At 37.1% G+C, this 21,796-nt stretch overlaps 2 protein-coding genes across 2 annotated transcripts in view; both read right to left on the bottom strand.

Annotated features, from left to right (window-relative positions):
- The window catches only part of LOC107584479 (serine/threonine-protein phosphatase 4 regulatory subunit 2-B-like), a 5,962-nt gene extending 3,707 nt beyond the window's left edge, over window positions 1-2,255 (bottom strand). Inside the window, exons 1-2 of the mRNA XM_016271116.1 lie at window positions 2,028-2,255; window positions 813-894 (exon numbers count right to left, since the gene is read on the bottom strand). Of these exons, the coding sequence (XP_016126602.1) occupies window positions 813-894; window positions 2,028-2,148 (203 nt within the window). The 5' untranslated portion in view covers window positions 2,149-2,255. The remainder of the gene's footprint in view (window positions 1-812; window positions 895-2,027) is intronic.
- A 4,931-nt stretch (window positions 2,256-7,186) lies between these two features.
- Window positions 7,187-21,063, bottom strand: LOC107584478 (glucoside xylosyltransferase 2-like). The gene is made up of 8 exons (XM_016271115.1): window positions 20,680-21,063; window positions 18,038-18,065; window positions 16,691-16,886; window positions 13,749-13,880; window positions 13,402-13,653; window positions 11,732-11,855; window positions 10,810-10,982; window positions 7,187-8,212 (listed from the first exon to the last, which is right to left on the bottom strand). Exons 1-8 carry the CDS (start codon window positions 20,927-20,929, stop codon window positions 8,033-8,035), a joined length of 1,335 nt encoding a protein of 444 aa, XP_016126601.1. The 5' UTR covers window positions 20,930-21,063; the 3' UTR covers window positions 7,187-8,032.
- Between the last annotated feature and the right edge of the window lie 733 nt (window positions 21,064-21,796).

Below are 21,796 nucleotides of genomic sequence, written 5' to 3'. Positions count from 1 at the left end.
ATTTTTTAAAGAAAAGTAAGCGTAGAGCCCTGTGGCACTTTTTTTAATGGATGGGCGCTTTTTATTTAACTTATTTCGGACTGATGCATGCAACAACCGCTGAGTGGCATTAAACAGCTTAAAAGGTCAAAAACAATTTTTAATATAACTGACTGGATTCATACATATACAGTCATATACACCTAGGATGACTTGAGGGTGAGTAATTTATGGGCTAATTTTCATTTTTGGGTGAACTAACCCTTTAAGAATTAGTAACTCCTAGACAGCTAAACTTTGTAAGGGACAACATTCGCCGGTCATGATGACATGGCTACCAACCACATAAATGAGCACGGAATTTTTATATTTGAAAATTCAGTTGAAATTGTTTTATTATGTGAGAAGAGACCGGAGTGATACAAGAAATATGAAACTAACACAACTATGTAGGATCAAATAAACACTGCCACACAGTTCAGTGGTCCTTATGCAAAAATAATTGACTACAGAACTCTACTGACCAATCAGGAGCAGGTATTCCAGAGACATACACAGATTCGATCTTCTGATATGCATCTGACTATGTATTCTCACAATTACTTCATGAAATGAGAACAGGTCATCTAAAGCAGATCTAGTCGATAAGTGCAAGGTTCAGGGTGTTTTGGAACAAAGCCAAAAGTGCTGTGGAAGTGCAATAAACCACCTTGTGGTGTTACCTAGAAAAGTAGTTATGATTTTAAACAAACCACTGAAAAAGAGGTCACACAAAGGTAAAGGGGGTTTCAATGCCCCTCTTAGATCACTCACTGATATCTGAAGGTACTTACAAGGTTTCCCCAGTTTTCGCAATATGGCACAAAAACTGATCCAACACCGGAGACGACTCTTTCTTCACCCTCTTGTCGAAATCTGCAACAAACACAAAAAGATTGCATTATGGATTTCATACAAACATCTGTACTGGATGCAATCCAAGCAACTTCCAACTTTAAAATACCTTCAATTCGAAATCTAGTTAGTCCAATCTAGTTCTGACTTACATCTGCTTTCATGAAAAAAAAAAAAAAAGGAATTTTTTAATTAACTATATCTCACATTTTAAATGAGAACAACTACAGTGCACCTAGGCTTAGGTCATATTCAAGCTCCAAAATCAGCATTTTATTTTCTACAACTATTTAGACAACATCTATAATCGGTCTTGGAATAACATGCATGCTTTTATTAAAGTTAAAACATATAAAATTAGAACATATCTTTATTTTCCAAGAAGAGCCAATAAAAGTAAGCAGTACAACTATAATGATCCTAAACATCTTGTTACTAGTCATCCTCAAGATTCACAACCTTGTGGTACTTTATGACCCCTACTTAGACCACTAATGGAAAACTATAACCAGTCCAGCCCTGAACTTTTATGAAAAATACGACAAAATATGAATGCATTTTCTAACGCACTTACATAAGAATTAGTACAGGTACTGTACAATAAATCTGAGCTTTGTCATTAAATCACAAAAACTATTTATACCACTCTGGGTATGTATATAAAGAATGAGAAATTATTAACAACAATAATAACAGTAGTAATAATAATATTCAAGTTAGTAGTAGAACAGAGTACAAATGTATCAAGGTGTAAATGCTTAAAAAAAAGCACGTTATAAAGAAAACTTATCAAGAAAATTGGACTTTATTATTCAATAGTTTAGAGTTAACACTGAATATACACATGTGTAATATACTCAAATCAACTCTAGAGCATCCCAAACCACTAACTAGTTATCTCAATCTACAATAGTCTTGTTTATTAACGTATTAATTAACTAACCCGTCATTTTGGCCAAAAAGTAATAGAGGTCATAAAATAGGAAAATAGAACCCTGTTCATTTGCTCTTAACACACAACAGACCTCGAAAAACAGGAAAAGCCATTTAGCTACAGGCCATGCTAACATAGCTAACTCACACTACCAGCTCATAAGCACGTACAACTCCTCTCTAAACGCACGCAGGCCACCTCAACACACACAACCGGGCACCTTTAAGAGCTTCCAGAAGAGTGTCAATCTCCATGTCTATGTTGTTGTCCCTGTCTCCAGTTGGAAAGCGAGAGCTGGTGGCTGCTGTTGGGCTCAGTGAAGAAGAGCAGAGGAGAAACATTTCAATATGGCGGCGTCTGAGACGTCACTGCCGGCCGCTCTTCGGGAGCGCTCGCTGACTGTTGCGCAATAACATGGCTGCGTCTCAAAATCTTGAGCTGCTTACCTACCTAGCTACAAATCATTTTTGGGGCTTTGTAGGCGTAAAGAGTTTTGGAAATGTGCCTCAAAACCTAGTGAGCTGCCTATGTAGACAACATTTTTGAGCACAATAGGCGCGTTTCGAACAAACTGTATGCGGTGTCAAGGTAGGTTCAAAAGGTTTTGAAACACGGCCTGAATTTCGTGTTCAGTCTGACTGGAACTATTAGCCTATTTATAATTGAACGCTCATCTTCATGTTTATTTAAAAGCAAATATGACTCATCTCGTCCTCAGTAGTGATGGGAAGTTCGGATTATTTGACCAACTCGGCAGGGGCGGTTCTAGACCACAGTAACTGTGGGGGCCAGACAGGGGCCACTTGTGCTTTTAGGGGGCACAATTTTAAAATTCATCTTAAACTAGTTTAAGTAGCCTATTATTCATTCAGTCATTTTTCACCATGTCATGTATCGCTGCAATCTAGATGTAATCTATAACAATTTCAACTAAAATGAATGTTTCATTTATTTGACAAATCATTTTGTATTGTAGTGTCAGAGGCATAATTTTTGAGGTGGCACGAATAAAGGGGTGGGGCTCTCATGCTTGTCATATGACACACAGCAGCCACAAACAGATATAGGCTTATGTCTCTACTGAAATAAATAAATCAAAATAAAACCATCACAGAAAATTTGAATGATTTCCACAACAAATAACATTACAAACAATCCATTTTTAACCATTAAAACCATTAAAAATGGTTTTCTGTAGTGTGTTTTGGGACATATTCCATTAGGATTTATTGGTTTTAACAAGCCACCAATAGAAGGCGACCAATTACAAGTAGAGACCAACAGGGTCCATTACAGTTTCCCTTAAAACCAATACAAGTCCCATTATAACCAGTAAAACCCTAATGGTGTCTAATGTTTTATTCAGCAGGGGTTTTATTTTTTTAGTTTTTTAATATTCCCAAAATATATCATGAAATATCTCGATTCTCAAATATGTGCAAGTAAATGCATTTTGCACCTTTACAGATTATGTTAGTTCTCTAGTAAAGTAGCCTAATAGTATTAATCTATTAACTTTACATAAAAATTCGTCTTTTTACTTAAGTAGCAGATATGGTGTCATACCATTAAATATATTTAATACGACTGACTTTGTATTTAATGTGAAGTTAATAAAAACATAGTTAAGTTACTAATTAGCCTCTAACACTTTCATTGTACAAAAAGAGAGCAAAGAACGTTTTCACTTCAGTCCAGCGAATTCAAGCACTCTCAAACTTCCATAATAATCTCTAAAGCTGTTTACACTGTAAAATTAATATATTACTTACATTCGTACATCTTCACTTTGTTGTGTCTGATGAGATAATTAGCCAGAGATTGCAGTGACGAAACAGCGTGTTTCAGCGGTGACTCATCTGAACGCCTTATTTTTCTTACAGTGTACTAACTCATCAACATTCACAGGTACAAGCTCCTAACAACGTGTCTCATAAATTAAAAATAACTATTCAATTATTATTATTATTACTATTAAATTAAACAATTGCAAATAGCAGCTAACTTAATTCCTGTAACGTGTGTACTGCTTGCAGTGACGAAACAGCGTGTTTCAGCGGTGACTCATCTGAACGCCTCTGATTGGTCTTTGTATTCATAAACTCAACATAATAGTATGGGATTGGTTATAATGTGCAGCGCTTTAAAAACGTGTGTCTCTCTGGTTTTGTGCCAGCCAGCGAACGCAGATTTGAATTTAGCTGCTGGAGATGTTTTTATTTTTTTATATGCATAGTTTACAGGACAAACTGCGCATTTGAACCAAAATTGTTTGGTGTGATATGATTCCAAATTTAGGGGGGGCCAAGCTTGTTGGCAGGGGGGCACTGCACATATATATTTTATATATATTTGCAGTGTATAAACATATATATATTTTATATATGTTAATTTAGATTTGTTCGTAGCAATATAAATGCATAATATAATATTAAAATCTAAATAACTTTTTTAATTCATTGAATTATCGAAAACGTACACATTTTTGAATGATTACAATTTAAGTTTTATACTTTAAAGCAGTTTATTAGTAGTTAGTTAGTATGCTGCACTCTAAGAAAAGTAAAAAAATAATGCACAATCTACTGCGTTAATATGAAGGAATTTTCTGGATTTATTTTTCCACAGGTTTTTGTACCTGCGACAGCCCCATAAACTTTAACCAATGCAGTCTGAGCCGGAAAGAGAATTGATTAGTTTTTATTTTTTTTAAGAATTGATTAGTTCATCTCTCCAATCTTTCGAATCGTTACATTAGATAGAGAAATTATTATTATTATTAAATCATTATTATTTACTCTTAGTTACATGATGCGTTTCTGGTCTCAAATTGTAGCTTTTTACTTCTTACAGTTTATAAATGTGTGAATTTCTGTCATGATGGTTCTTTTCCATAACACTGAATGTTGTAACAAAGGTAATAAAGAGTTGGTTTTTATTATTAAGTCTCTTTTCGGCTCAGACTGCATTGGTTAAACTTATGGGGCTGTCACTGATGAATGAACGACTCAAACCAGAAGACTCTAGAGATGAACTAATCAATTCTCTTTCCGGCTCAGACTGCATAGGGTAAGCTTATGGGGCTGTCACGTGATGAACGAACGACTCAAACCCGAAGACTCGAGAGATGAACTAATCAATTCTCTTTTCGGCTCCGACTGCATTGGTTAAAGCTTATAAGGCTGTCACGTGATGAACGAATGACTCGAAAAACCCGACGACTCGAAACAGGTGAACTACTTGACTAATTCCAGTACAGAACCTATAGGAATGTTGCGCATGCGCGTCTGAACGATTCACTCCCCGAGACGACTCGTTCTTCCCGAGTCGCATTAAAGATTCGTTCAAAATGAACGAATTGTTCAAGAACGACCCAACACTAAGTTACTTATTGTAAAATGCCTGGCTTGTTGTTTTCTCCCCCTACAAAATTTACTGTAGTAACCAAACCAAAGTACCAAACCATCGAATATATTATAATATTAATTACAATGTTTATAATTTAGAGTATTAACATGTTCTTAATTAAACAAATTATGAAGAGTTGCCTGAGCATATACTGTCTGAACAATAAGTTGTGTAACACAGCACTGTATTAAAATATATTTTTTATAATAGATTTATAATGCAAAAATAATTGTGAGATAAAGCTAAATCAATATTAAATGCATATTTATTTATTACATTTCTGACACACACTTTTGTATAAAAAGGACAATAATACATACAATGTAAGACATTCAGAAAGACAGAAAAACACACTGGATACAATGCACATCGCTGGTGCATCTCTTCACACAGAGATATCATGAGATGTAGAAGAGTCTCCTGAGTTTCCAGTTAAGGAAACGTCATCACTGATCCGAGACCAGTGACAGGAGGCTGGAAACTGGTCACACATATAATGAAGCACATTGTGCTAATGAGCATATCAAATCACACTCTTTCTTTCTACATGACGTTCATACTTTCACACAGAAGCAGTCAACAAATTAGCAGGCTGTGGTTACACAATTAAAATTATTTCAGATTTTTTTAAAGAAATGGGTAAACTGATCATATTGGGTGCAGAGAGTTTGTTTTGTTAAACTAGTTTAGCCATTTTTTCCCTTATCTTTATTTTCTCCAAATTCAGCATTTATTACAAAGTGCACTTAAGTGTAAACTGTACATCGGTGTATGGTTTTATTATAGTTTTGTTTTTATGTATATAGTACTGTTATGATGTACAAACCATTCTAATTGGCACATATGATTTATTTTAAATAATCACATTAGATCAATCCCACTATGGCAGAAAATCAAACTCCTAACAAACACAGGGTAAAACAACAAAATGTTGTCTTTGAACATGACTGGACTGAATATTGCTAAAATACTTTAACACTTAGACCTTTTGCGTAGCTCCCACAAACTGTTGCAGATTACCTTAAAAAAACATTCCACCACAAATTCAACATCAAATTCATTATGTCCATCAGAATAGGTTTGTCGTATCAATATACAGAACAACAGATTTAAAGGGATAGTTCACCCAAAAATGAAAATTTTATGTTTATCTGCTTACCTCCAGGGCATCCAAGATGTAGGGGACTTTGTTTCTTTAGTAGAACACAAACAAATATTTTTAACTCAAACCGTTGTAGTCTGTCAGTCTTATAATGGAAGTGAATGGGAATCACGGCTTTGAGAGTAAAAAAAAAAACATACACAAACAAAACCAAATTAAACCCTGCGGCTCATGACGATACATTGATGTGTAAAGACACGAAACGATCGGTTTGTGCAAGAAACTGAACAGTATTTATATTGATTTTTTTTTACCTCTGATGCACTGCAATGTCCGAACTGACTGAACTGTCCTGAGTGCGTCCTCGACAGCCGGTGCGTGACGCGTCTTCTTCTTCAGTCTTATAAGTGCATTACCACTACCTATCTCTCAAATGGACCATTGACATCTACAATCTCAATTAGGAGTGTCAATGGTCTATTTGAGAGATAGGTGGCGGTATTGCACTTATAAGTCTGCGAGCCGCCGTAAAGCAAGACGACGACGACGCGTCACGCGCCGGCTGTCGAGGACACGCTCATTACTCGCTCAGGACAGTTCAGACATTGTAGTGCATCAGAGGTAAAAAAAACTATATAAATACTGTTCAGTTTCTTGCACAGACTGATCGTTTCGTGTCTTTACACATCAATGTATCGTCACGAGCCGCAGGGTTTAATTTGGTTTTGTTGGTGTATGTTTTTTTGACTCTCAAAGCCGTGATTCCCATTCACTTTCATTACAAGACTGACGGACTGCAACAGTTTGAGTTAAAAATCTTCGTTTGTGTTCTACTGAAAAAATAAAGTCACCTACATCTTGGATGCCCTGGAGGTAAGCAGATAAACATCAAATTTTCATTTTTGGGTGAACTATCCCTTTAACTGTAATTCTCACAAAAGGCCAAAGGTTTCCTCATGAAATTCTATATATATATTAAAATTCAAATCCCAAATCACAACATCAGGCCCCTTTCTAGTCTAACTAACAAGTCATCTTCAATGTAAACAGTGTGAACATCCACCATTAGGGCTGTACTTAAACTGAATGTACATCTTACTGAGCTCTACAGGCTAGTTCTCTTTGGTTGTTTCTGCGTGCTACATTCATTTTTGTGGCTTGAAAACAAGGCCTTCTCTCATGCTATTAAGCAGCAGAATGCACAAATTGGTGCAGCCACTTAAATACAAGAATCAGATAAAGTGAGACACAAATGCTCCAATTGTGTAATACTAGACATAATGAACTAGATGCTGAAAAATGGTACAACACAGTTGTAAAATAAACAGCTCTGAATCCATATTTTTGGATTGGCTAAAAACAGCTTTGCCAACGAGTCTCTCATGTTCTTTCAGGAACATTCAAGTGGTTGGTTACCCACAGTTGGAGACACTCAATGCGTTTTCTCACTACTCTCTCTCAAGAGTTTTGATGGTTTCGCTAGAGTTGCATTCATCCTGCATTGCTGTTTCCATCCAGCAGACCAAAACGTCTGCTCAAAAGAAATTGTTCCAGCTTGAATCTTCAACTCCTCTGGCTCATGAAGCTCACACTGTGCCTAATGGACCAAATGTAGCTTGCTTCTGGCATTGCTCGTCTTCGATGAAAAAGATCACTCTGATCCAAGCAGCAGGCAGAGATTCTTCCTTGTGATACTGAAATGCAGTCGAGGCTCATTACTCGCGTGGCAGTCGGACACGGCGCACCACTTTTTTCTCATAAACAGCCCTCATGGTCTTCTCGATCTGTCTGAGGAACACTTGTGGTATCCTTCCACAAAGGGTGTTAACTGTGTCTAGGAACTTAGTCTGAAGAGGGTAAAATAAAGACTGGAACAAGTTCTCCTCAAAAGGATACTGAAAGAGAAGATGAAATACATTACATTTCAAAGTGTTCAAGGAACTGCTTTGGTTTGTTTGTTGAGGCACAATGAACAAGGTCCACGTTTCATATCTGACTGAATTCTGAACAGCAGAGGGGCCCATGTGACTCGACCATACAAAAGGCGTCCTCTTGATAGACACTTTCCTGCTATTAGCCTTCAAGGAGACTGCACTCTGAATGTACAATGCAACACTTATATTTATTCTCATATGGTTCAAAACCCTCAGGATTTGCTTTGTTAGCACTGAAAATTAGAAAGTGGACTGGCAAAGCGAAGACAAATGGATTACATTTCTTAAGCTTAAAATCTTAAAGTCAAACAACTAGGCTTTTACATTCTATGAAAAATAGTGATTGTGTGCCAGGGCATGTTTTCAGTGTGGTGCTATGGGGGTGTTTTGTGTCCAGGTTATTATATAAATGTGTGTGTGCTGTTCAAAAGTTTGGGATCAGTAAGATTTTTAATGTTTTTAATGGAGTTAAAGGCTGTATTTATTTTATCAAAAATACAGAAAAAAAAACAGTAATATTGTGAAATATCATTACAATTTCTAATTTTGGTTTCTTATTTTAATATACTTTAAAATAGAATTTATTTCTGTGACGCAGTTCTGAATTTTCATCAGCCATTACTCCAGTCTTCAGTGTCACATGATCCTTCAGAAATCATTATAATATGCTGATTTATCATCAGTGTTGAAACTGCTGTGCTGCTTAAATATTTTTTGGAACCTGTGATATATTTTCTTTGATGAATAAAAAGTTAAAGAACAGCATTTATTCAAAATTAAATTTCTCCATTTAGCACATCCTTGCTGAACAAAAGTATTCATTTTTTTAAAAAACCAAAAAGAAAAAAATTTACTGACCCCAAACTTTTCAATAGTAGTGTTTATTGTAGGGATGCACGATACCACTTTTTCCAGTACTCGTCCGATACCGATACTTTTATTTTTTTTGTACTTGCCGATATGGATGACGTATGAGTTCAGCGTTGCGCATGCGCTGATGAGTCTTGTGAAAACCAACGTTTGTTAACAGGAGGAAAAGCAGCAAAGTTTCCTTACTTTAGCAAAGGAAAACCAGTCTCCTCTTGGCTTATATCGAAATCCTCTGACATTCTTCTTTACAAATCCTCGTTTTGTACTTCTAATTTGTGACCGTTGTTTTGTTTTGATCTCTCCCCTGCGTTTCCACGTTCATAACTTGTGAGCGGCGCATGCGCAACACCGACCTCATACGTCATACACCCGGAGCTGCTTCCGTTTACAACAGTGAGCGCAAGCTAGATTAAATTGATTATTCCGTTTTAAATATTGTTATTTTTCTTACAAAAAGCATCGATTCGCTACAGGAGGACTTTGTTCATCCCCGGAGCCATGTCGGTCCCGGGGCTAAATTATGAAAGACCGGAGTATCGATAAGCTTTGACGTTAACGGTTCTGCTACCGGTACTGGAGAAATTAATAAAACACACATACATTTATTATTGCTATATATACACATTATCTTGCAAATTCTATCTCACCAGAGTCGCCAGCTGTTTTTCAAACATTTGTCTATGATGCATTTTTGCTATTCGCAATTCAGAAGCGAGATCGCACCCACGCGGAGGAGCTTCAGCACACGCAACATGAAAGCCCTGTTTAATTATGATAGAAGAGAGAACTAAACATTCAAGCATCTGCTTACACTTTAGGCCTGTGGCTGTTTTATTAAGCTAATTTTATTTTTTTATTTCGATTTTGGCTTCTAAGGATTATACAAAAGAAGACGTGAGGTAAAGCTATTAAAAACTAGCTGCGTTTCGTATTGCGCAACTTCTTTCCCTTCACAGTGGTGTGCATTCGTTCCTCCCTAAAACCCAAACTTAACTTCAGAATCAGCTCAATCGGTGATTGTTGTAAGATTCCATCTTTACTGTTGCTAAATTGCGGGACATGTTTGATAAAATGTTGAAAGCACAATCCGCACAAGAGACGCTGTTCCTCAGGCTGAAATGTGTGCACGCGGCACACTCCAAAACGGACAAACAAATTACACTTTAAGCTTCGGGCGCATGTTCAATCGATCAAATACACACAAAAATATATCAAAATGGCCGGCTTGGAGAGTATTTACTTAAAGGGGTCATATGATGCGATTTCAAGTTTTCCTTTCTCTTTGGAAAAGTACCGATAAGAATACCGTTAAAGTACCGAATCGATAAGCAGTATCGGCTTTTTATTTCACTTCTTTTGGACTAAAGCACTACAACACCCGCTGACTGCAATGATAGAGCTTGGAATAGCCAGGACAATTTTTTATATAACACCGACTGGATTCGTCTGAAAGAAGAAAGTCATATACACCTAGGATGCCTCGGGGGTGAGTAAAACACAGCCCAATTATCATTTTTCGGTGAACTAACCCTTTAAACAGTCTGGGTAAAACCACCTAAAATGCCACTTCAGAAGCGCTTCTGTGTCACCTTCACAGTGTAAATTTGGCAACATATTATTATCAGTCTAACAGCCATTCTATTACTTTTATCATACAATTGTCTCCTGAAGAGACAGTGGCAGCTCACCTCACGTATGGCATCATACACCACTCTGAAGGCGGGCTGCTTCTCGTCATGGTACACACCACGGTTACCATGAAGTATAGACACCCCCTCCTCCTCTGCAGCCTTGCAGTTGCTTCCATACATGCAGTGATCTGGCCTGTAGTTCCACTGGCATGGGAATATGTACAGACACTCTGCAGACACAAAGACAAATATTCAACATTTTATCCAAACTGCAAATAACATACCCATGCAACACATGCTCTAAGTGTCTTCATTTTTGTTTGTGGTTGGTCTAGTCTTTTGGACCCGTTCCATTAGAGCTGTCAAACAAACACTATGCTTGCCAAGTGTCTCACCAATTCAGAGACCTTAATAACTGCACCTGCCAGTATCTGCCACACCTGTTCCAGTCAACAGAAGTATTTACCGACACAAAAGGGCCTTATCTCTATAAAAACCAGATAAAACAGCAACTTTTAGGAGGGCGAGGAAAAAAAACTTTTCCTGTGACATATCGGGTCTTTTTGATTTTCTGAGAAAAGAAACGCATAGAACCTGGCTCTGCACTGGAAATAGCAATCACAGTTGGAAAGTTTAGTTAAGATGTTCATGATAAAAAGCTGCAGGGCTTCACAAGTAAAATAAGTAAAACAGCTTTTCAAATTGGATTTAAGCCTCTAGCAAAAAACATAATTAAACTAGTGCTATAACACTCTAGAGTGCAAAACAACAAAAATAAAGAAAGTAGACAGGTTTTTATGCCAGTTTCAAAGATGCACTCAAAAACTTATCTTACTTTTGGGTTCAGTAATAGTATCAATGGTACCGATACTTTCATATAACCACCATGTTACATGTGCAAGAACATGATAATAGTGCGTATTTTGATATTGACCACAGAATGTACAAAGTTCACATCATAATCAAGCATGTCTTATACCTGGATTGTAGTGGAAGATGATGTTGAGTAGGTCTTGGTCTCCCCATGTGATGTGGTTCTTGTATTTCTGATAGAGAGGGTGAAGCAGATTTTCCCATGACAGACCGCTGGCGATCATGCTGTTCTGTAAAATCAATAGTGGCAGGTTATTTTCCTCAACAGTGAGTCTGGCAGCCACTTTTCAAACAGCTGTTGATATGGAAATTGAGGGGTTTTTTTCCAGAAGAAGAAATTTCCTTTTTGTCCCCTCAGACAGCCTTGAAAATGTGATTGGGTTGGAAATTACACTTCTAGCTGAGTTACAGAAATATGCTAATCCAGACTGCTGTCACCCACTCGCTCTCGACGGATGGCAATCAGTAGACTTCCATCACTGCCTGCTAAAAACAGCCTGAGGTTAAAAGGGTTTAAATGCACAAAGAAACCTCAGAAGACATGTGAACGCCAAAGCCTCAGCCCACTACCACGAGATATAAACCACACAAGGAAAACACTGGCAGGTGTAATATCTAGTAATAATCAAGCACAAAAAATATAGTAAAGCAAAAATGTGTGAAATCTAAAATATTCACAAACATAAAAAGTACTTTGTTTGTAAAAAAAAAAAAAAGTATTTAAAAGGGATGCATCCATATTAAAATTCTAGCCAATACTGATGACAATTATTTAAGTTATAAAACCAATAAATGGAAGACATTCAAATATTTATTATGTCTAAATGAATTAAAAATAAAGCACAAAAACTATAATTGCTAGAACAACAACAAGAGGTATAGTATAAAAATAGATATTTATTTTAAAGCGGTCATATGACAATGCTAAAAATAACATTATTTTGTGTATTTGGTGTAATGCAATGCGTTTATGCAGTTTAAGGTTAAAAAACACATTATTTTCCACATACTTTCTGCCCCGCCTTTCTGAAAAGTTGCGTCGATTTTTACAAAGCTCATCGTTCTAAAAAACACGGTGTGCTCTGATTGGATTGGATTGCATTGTGATTGGCCGAACACTTCAAGCGCGTGACGGAATTGTTACACACAGCGTCTCAACCATACATATCTATGGTCTCAACCACATGGCAGCGGCGGCAACAATACTACAGCACGAATAAAAGTTTGGGGCAGTGTTATGCAAATTGTCCAACACAGTGACGTAGGTATGTGGGGGCGTGTTTAAGTGAGGCATTTTAGGAAGGCGTGGACGAGTCTTAACTTTTGCAAAGAATATCTCTTTGGGAATTTAGTCTTTGCAACTTTACAGATCTTATATATGTACAAACAGCTTGTAACACTCCAAAGACAAAGGAAAACTTGAAATCGCATCATATGACCCCTTTAAAATGTGCTAAAGATTACATTTCTCAGTGTTATTAATTATTAGTGTTTTTAAAAATTAACTTTAAGTGTAAATATCGGCTGATATTGATCAATTAAAAAATATCTCTAATATTAGCTGAAAACTTGTACTGATATTTCATGCATCTCTAGTTTTTGAACTAGTGTTTGAAAATGTGGATTAGGATTTTGGACCTCTGAAATTTCATCAAAAGCAGAGCTAAACAGCAACATACTGGTTATATATATATATATATATATATATATATATATATATATAAGTTTGGGCATATGAAATTGCAAAAATGTCAAGTCAATTCTATTGTTCCTCACCCTGAACAGAGTGCTACGAATCCGTGTGAGGTTCATTAGCATGACCCCTGAATTGACCCCTGTGACTCCATAAAAGGGGTGTCTTGCAAAGCGGCTATACCAGCCAATCTTAGGGATCTCATGCTCTGGAGCCATGGCAGCTAGCTGAGTGCTATTGAAAGCCTTCAGAAACTTCCAGATGTCATCCATGGGCCGGAGAAAGAGAACATCTGTGTCCACGTACAACAGTGAGTCCACATCCTTCAGGATAACCTGATATCAGAGGAAATACTTGGTTACAGTCGGTGTGGTGAGGTGGAAAACACAATCAAATGAAGAGAGAATATTAAGCAGCGGCAGGAACCTACGGGAAGAAACAGCCTCTGGGCAGCACATGGCTTGAAGAGTTTCTTCCATTCGTCTGCATTCCCCACAGAGAAGGTGATTGGATATATGCTGTAGTGAAACCTGGAGGACACCGTCTGAGGCCACTGACTGAACTGTGAGAGGAAATTGAAAGAATCAGTCAATGTCATGGCTGTCAGTCTTCAGTAAACCGCACATCTATTGCTTTCAGGTGACAGCGAAGAGAAGTTTGTGAAGAAACCTATACCAATTCTTCAAAAAAAGTTTGTAAGAACTGTGATTTATAGAATGCCATTTTGTTGCATGGGTGAGTCCCTTGACCTGTGTGTAATTTTATGTTTTTTTTTTGCTAACTTAAACAAATTGCACAAAAATAGCTAATTTAGCTATTTTTCATTTATTATATCTAGGTAAAGAATAAACCGCCTCTGGTTCATGCAGGCTTTACTTCACAACCTAGACTTTACATTGGGCATTAAGAGGCAATCCAATACAGTACTAAAACTGCTTATTGTAGGGATTGGGCGTCCAATCCTGATCGTGGATGGCCAATGTGCTGCATAGTTTAGCTCCGACTTCAATTAAACACACCTGAACCAAAGTAATCAAGGTTTTCAGGATTACTACAATATTCAAGGTAGGGATGTTGGAGCTAAGCTTTGCAGGATTTTGGCCCTCCAAAACCAGGATTGAACACCCCTGTTGTACACAATGCCAAAAAAAATAAAATAAAAGATTTGTATTAATATCACCAAAAACGGCAAAGGTCAAGCAATAAGCAAACTTATTCAGTATCAGAAAATGTTTTCAAAAGGCATTAAACAGTTTAACACATGGAACAAACACTTGGTAAACAAATAGCAAAAATGTATACAATACATTATTATTATTAGCCATAATACCAATTGACTGTAAACTTGACAGTATTTTATTGTAAATTTAATTTTAATTAAATTTATATTTAACTGTGTAAATTTGTTTAGATGCACGTCAACAAAAAAAACTAATTTAAAGCATTTTTTCACTGTTCTTATGAATGTTAAAAATCATCTTATTTTTCCGATCCTAACCATCCATGATTATACAGTTGGTTGCATTTTATTATTCTCATTTAGCATTATTTTTTCCAGCCGTCCACGACCCCATCAGAACAGACCTGCAAGCCATTTTTGGGTCATAACCCACCAGTTAAGAACTACCAGTTTATAATATCCTGCAGACAGCCAAATAACTACTGCTGAAAAGGCTGCAGAAAAATATTGAGGAAATCTTTTGAATAACAAACATGACATTGCATTTCTTCTCTGTAGCTCTTCAAAGCCTTCAGTTTCTTTATCTGCAGCAATACGGTGCAGGACTAGATCAAGATCAGTTCTAGGCCAGAGGGCACTTCTCAAAAAGCATTGGCTGTCTAAGCATAACAAAAATGTACTGCTATTTTCAATAACAGTCCCTCTGTGGAGAGAAACACCGCAAACGATTAGAACTGTGAAGAAATACCACTCTACTAGAAACCAAATAATGTGTTAAAAGCAAGAGATTGATAGATTTATGCACAGAGGTTTCTCACATTACCTTTCTTACCAGACTGGTTTTCAGGGTTAGCCTGACATTGTCTAAGGGTTACCACAAACCACTAGTACAATAAAATTGACAGTCAAGGTTTTTGTCAAAGGCCTGTTTAAATACATTAAGAAACCTTGGGTACAAATTGTATACTAAGTATCCTAAATATTGTATACTAAATAAAAGTATCACCTGAACAAGAGCAATGGTGATTTGGCTGTTATTGGAGGTTTGCAAAAGGTCTATAACCCCAAATATAAGTGATAATAATTGTGAGTTTGCCTTAGCAAAGCACTGAAAATAACTGTGTACCAAAATAATAAATAAACTGGAAAAAAAAGTAATCAAACTGAATCGTTATCAAAGCAAATATTTACAACCCTATTAGTTATACTGGAATATTAAATCTAGACTTTAAAGGAAAAGAGTGAAGCAATCATCCACAAAATTATGCCTGAAATCTGTGCCAGATTTTTTCGGTCCAAGAGAGCTGCATAGTTAGGGGATGAAGCTTTGTCTAGGTAAAATATAGCCCACTGCAGAGATTAAATAGCTGGAGAGCCAGCAATATGTTCTTTTCAGTAGGAACTAAAATTCAGTTACCCATTGCACTGCTTTTCTGAGAATAAAGATATCCCTTAGGCTACGTTTACACGACAACGATGTAGTCAAAAACGGAAAAGTTTTTCCCTTGCGGTTTTAAAAAGTTTCACATGTACACGACAACATTTTCAAAACGATTCGCGTTTACACATATCTGCGAAAATGGCCACAAACGCTGTATTACGTATGCCAGGCCAGTAGTTGGCGCGGTCACCTTGTTAGTAAACAGTACCTGTGGCGAAGTGACGATTTTATGTTGTATATGATGTGTCTCCGCTGTTGGTTGTAATATTGGTGAAAAAAATCCACACTTGCTGAAGAAGCGTTTGCAAACTCTAGAGCAGCAACAACAGTACCATGTACTCCACCATTGTTGTGTATGTTTGTTTCGCGCTTGCCTTTAAAATCGACACGTACTGCGCATGTCTACAAACCTAACATGTACTACAAAAAAAATTAAAAACTAACACGTACTACACAAGCGCATAACGTCACCGTTTTCAAAGATTCCCATATTGGGTGTTTACACGGAAATGATAATGGTGGCGTTTTCAAAAACTATGCGTTTTCAGTCCCCAAAACGCCGTTATCGTGTAAACGAACAGGCAAAACTCATTCAAAGTTTCCCGTTTTTGTCTGAAAACTTTGTCGTGTAAACGACCCCTTAGATAAGTATAGATACATGTAGGTCACCAGTCTGCTAGACATTACCATCAACATCAAAAACCTCTGGTAGCCACAGAAAAGATGAAAGAATCATGGGACACGCTCTCACCCCTTTTTCAAATTGTTCGGCCAGGTTCTCCTCTGCAAAGATGTGAAATTTGATCTTCTGTATGCTGAAGAGCAGTGCTGATTTCACCATGTTGAGCGTTTCATCTAGACGGTTCCCACAAGCCACCACTGCCAGGTGCATGACATCCTCTGCTTGTGTGACCTTTGACCCAGGCCGCCCCACCTCACTTTTCTGCCTAGAAGTAAAAAAAAAAACTAAATCCATCAAAACTCATCCAAACGGTGACATCAACAACAAAAACATCTGGTACAAATCAGCTAGGTCAAACCATGAGACAACACACTGGTGAAATATTCCTTATGCTGCACACGGTTCCTCTGGCACATCGAGAACCTCATTTAAATGATTCAAGGGTAAACAATTTCGGAGTCAGAGTCAGGCCAGCTTGCAAGTAACTTGATGGGAGCACACAAAGGCAAACTTAATTTAATAAAAATTAAGTATCTAATTATTTATATTAAATGTAATTAAAATTAATGAAAGATGTCACCTGTAGAACCATTGCGTCTTTATTTCTCAAAGAAATTAATACTTTTGAAGACAACAGGAGACATTAAACATGTAGACGAGTAGCACTCTTGTTCGTCATGACCCAGTGTTTCACTTGAATACACATTTCCTTGACTTGAGTCACCAAAACATAATTGTTATTGGGGTGGTGTTTGCTTTTGCGATTCATGTTGAGTCTCCATCACTCCAGGGAAGTAAGCTCTCTAACTCTCTAAGCTCTACCCAAGAGACGACCTCTGGGAAAAAAGTCCTCCATTTATCCGAGGCTTTGGTGGAGGAAACAAATTCATACCGCAAGAAAAGCGCGCAGCCTTTCAGACAGACATCAAAGAGCTTCCATTAAGCCAAGGACGTGCAAACACTCTTGCTCTTATTTCAAGTGAACCACAGACCTTGATATGAAGTGAAATAAAGAATAGGAAAAACATGGAAACACATTGGGCTTTTGACAAAAGGGAAGAAGGGATATTTTCAGACCTGAAAGTTCATTTTCTGATTTTTCTGACTAGTATCACAAAAGACTTTAGAATCTGCTTTGATGGCTGTGGTTTCCTGTGGAAAAAGCTTCCCTTGTTTACAGAACTGCAAATTAGGCAACAGGAATTGCATCAATGGTCTGATTGAATATCAAACCATTTATTCTTTTCATTTTTTCAATCATTTGTCCAACACTGAGTGGCATTTACGCTTTGATCAAAACGCATGAAGCATATGATACAACCAACACTCCATTTTTAATCAACATGAAATGTTCACAGACTCTGAGCTTATAAAAATTCTTGCAGTCTGAGTGGACACATCTGGAAACATTTAGACTCTGAGAAGGCGATTACATTTTGCACTCCTTATTGAGCAGAAGTTCCTAAAACCAGTTTTAAAGCTGATACTGATGATTCCTTGTTGAGTAATACAATTGATCATAGACAATGAAACAGACTAGCAATATGAAATCAACTTAAAAGCAACCCAAAAATGAATGAAAATGAAACAGGGTAAATTTCTATTGTGTACATGGTGGAACTTCATTGTGAACTATAAATATATCTCTTCCCTTAAGTTCTGATTATTTAGCGTCATTTATACAAGAAGAACAAATCTGTGATCAAATAATACATAAAATATTTTTTTATGTTTGGATACATTCAATTTAGTGCAACAATTTATGAAAGAATGGCTTTAATTCTTGGATAAATTGACTGCACAATTAGCCTAATCATGCAACATCAACAAAAGTAATTTTGATATTACTGTCATAGATACTTGCAATATTCATAAGCAGTGCTGACAGTATTCATTGTTCGTGCACTGCTTACTTTTGTTTTTTGAAAAATGTAATAATAAAAAAAGTAACTTCACAACTGTAATTGCTTTAATATTTTGTGAAGCAAGCAAATGTTTTTCATCCAATTATCTGTCCCACTGGACAGCATGGCATGAACAGAAAATTGGAATAAGCTGGCATAAAGCAGATCTGTAATGTGCACGATGCACAAACCACCAAAACTTCTCACAATCCTACAATCCAGCATAATTTCAATTCATCTAAGGCTAACAAATCTTAGGCTAAAACACTTCACTGGAAATCACCAACGATAGATCCAAAAAAGCATATTTAGAATGACTATGATGGCTGATTCAATCCAGGCCTGCAAGGCTGCGTGCATGGAATTCAGTCAGTGCTTTTTCTAGAACTATGCAGCGCACTCCATAAACTATGTCCAAATTATTAGCACTTTTCCTCTCTCGAGAATGTCTGCATGCCTGTCCTGGCAGAGCCAGCTGTTCCATGGCACCCTGACTTTAAAACCTGAAGTGAAACGTTAAGAGTGCTCCAGGCTAGAAGATAAAGATCGCAGAGGAGGAATCAACATATTGAGAGGCACGAGTGACAATGGAGAGATATCTGTGTTCCATGTAGAAACAGTGATAAAGAGGCTAGAGAGAAAGACACACACAAATGGAGGGTTCTTAGTCTTCCTCCGTGACATGTTTATGGCTTCATATAATGTAGCTGCCACGCGGCAGTTGCCTCCAGTCATAGCTGCATTACAGATGACAGCGCGAGCTATTCATTTGACAGTTAGTAGACACTTATTCCTAGGTGCTGCAGGAACGTGTGCAGCGGTGTTTTGCGGTTTTGGCAAAACACAAGAGAGGTGTTATGAGCACCCAACTTTCCAGTAAAGCAGGTTCTTTTGGGAAAGGGTGCGAAAGAAACATGAACGTACAGCTGCACGTTTATACCTAAGCGTAATTTTGCTTAGTTGTATAAAAAAAAATCTGTCATCATTTACTCACCAGCATGTCAGACTCATTACAAACCTGTATGACTTTCTTTGATCTATGGAATTAAATAAGATATTTAGAAAAATGCCCATACAATGTCTACACAATCAAAGTCAATAATGGCCAATATTATTTCGATTAAAACAGTGTGTGTGCAGTGATGACGTATTTTTGTTGGCCAACTTGGAAGATCACATCACCCTGGTTCCCTCGACAAAAACCCCAATAGATTTTTCCATTGTGATATTGTTTCCATATGATTCTTACATGTTATGTAACTTATGTTAATAATAATTTTTTTTAAACTTTCATGAATTTAAGCCTAAATATCCCCAGATAATCCCCAGAAGTAAAAAGCTAAACATAGGCAATAAATGAAGTACACCATGATCACATGACTTCAATCAACATGGTTTACATTCAGGAGAAAGCATGCGCATGCTGAACGTAAACAATGCCGATTATGTTCTGGGGAAAGTGCGCACATGCGTGGTGGTACTCTCATAATGGTGGAAGATGGTAACTCAGGGAGAAGAATTGTTGAATAACTTAAGTTATTTTGCAGTGATGACGTATTTTTGTTGGCCAACTTGGAAGATCACATCACCCTGGTTCCCTCGACAAAAACCCCAATAGATTTTTCCATTGTGATATTGTTTCCATATGATTCTTACATGTTATGTAACTTATGTTAATAAAAATTTTTTTTTAAACTTTCATGAATTTAAGCCTAAATACAATCCCCAGAAGTAAAAAGCTAAACGTAGGCAATAAATGAAGTACACCATGATCACATGACTTCAATCAACATGGTTTACATTCAGGAGAAAGCATGCGCATGCTGAACGTAAACAATGCTGATTATGTTCTGGGGAAAGTGCGCACATGCATGGTGGTACTCTCATAATGGTGGAAGATGGTAACTCAGGGAGAAGAATTGTTGAATAACTTAAGTTATTTTTGTTTTCTTTGCGCACAGTATTCTCGAGTAAAGTATCCTCGTAGCTTCACAAATTTAAAGTTGAGCCACTGATGTCACATGGACTGTTTTACCGATGTCCTTACTACCGTTTCTAGGACTGGGAACACTGCAGTTGCGTTGCTGTCTCTGCAGTGTCAGAAAGCTCTTGGATTTCATCAAAAATATCTTTAATTGTGTTCCGAAGATGAACGAAGGTCTTGTGGGTTTGGAACGTCATGAGGGTGAGCAATTAATGACGGTGGTTTTTGTGGTTCTTCGTTGGTTTGTTTCGCTTCTTTCGCCGGTGCTATATCCTCGATATGATTGAAGGATTGAAAATGTTTTTCTTTGGCAACTTCATTCAGCGGCGGCTCGTCCGCAGCGTTCCCCCCGAAAAAGTACAAAAGTAGAAAAACTCCGAAACATACCGCGATCGCCACAATCTTGCAGTGGATCCTCATGGTGAAAAAGTGTTCTGTCCGCTTGGAAGTGTTTTAACCATGGCTCTGGTTAAAACAAGGGGACACATTTGTAGTGTGCAGCCATACTTCTTCATTTGTACTGTGATGATGAAGACGATGCTGCTCAGCTTAGCGCCGATATCACACACTGAAGGCGGACCTTACAGTCCTTACCGTAATACTTGTAATACCTCTGCCATGCAAACGTAATACCTTAAAGGGGTCATATGATGCTGCTAAAAAGAACATTATTTGGTGTATTTGGTGTAATGAAATGTGTTTATGCGGTTTAAAGTAAAAAAAAAAACATTATTTTCCACATACTGTACATTATTGTTTCTTCTCTATGCCCCGCCTTTCTGAAACGTGTAGATTTTTACAAAGCTCATCGGTCTGAAAAAGCGAGGTGTGCTCTGATTGGCCAGCAATCCAGTGCGTTGTGATTGGCAGAATACCTCAAGCGTGTGACGGAAATGTTACGCCCCTCACTATATTGTGATCCCGTGTCCGGAGCGACGAGACAACATGAAAACCCATTATAAACGAGGCATTTGTTGCATCCAGTGGGGACATAATTACAAAAATAATAATCTGCTGGATGAATTGTTCAAACCAGAAAATAATTCTGAAACATTACATTCTTTATGTATTTATTATATACTTGTTTTATTTATTTTAATTTTTCAAACGTATGTTTTTCTTCTTTATTAACTTATTTAATCCGATTTGACTGCAGTAACTATGTGTACACTGATTTATTGCATTTGATTTATTTAAAATGCATATTGATATTTAAAATTACATTAACTGCCATGTATTTAATCATCTTCACCATTGGAAATTGAGTGTAAAATCCAAGCGAGTTTG

The sequence above is a fragment of the Sinocyclocheilus grahami genome, unplaced genomic scaffold (genome assembly GCF_001515645.1).
Source record: "Sinocyclocheilus grahami isolate Dianchi unplaced genomic scaffold, SAMN03320097.WGS_v1.1 scaffold60.1, whole genome shotgun sequence".
NCBI lineage: Eukaryota > Metazoa > Chordata > Actinopteri > Cypriniformes > Cyprinidae > Sinocyclocheilus > Sinocyclocheilus grahami.
This window is presented reverse-complemented; position numbering and strand designations above follow the sequence as displayed.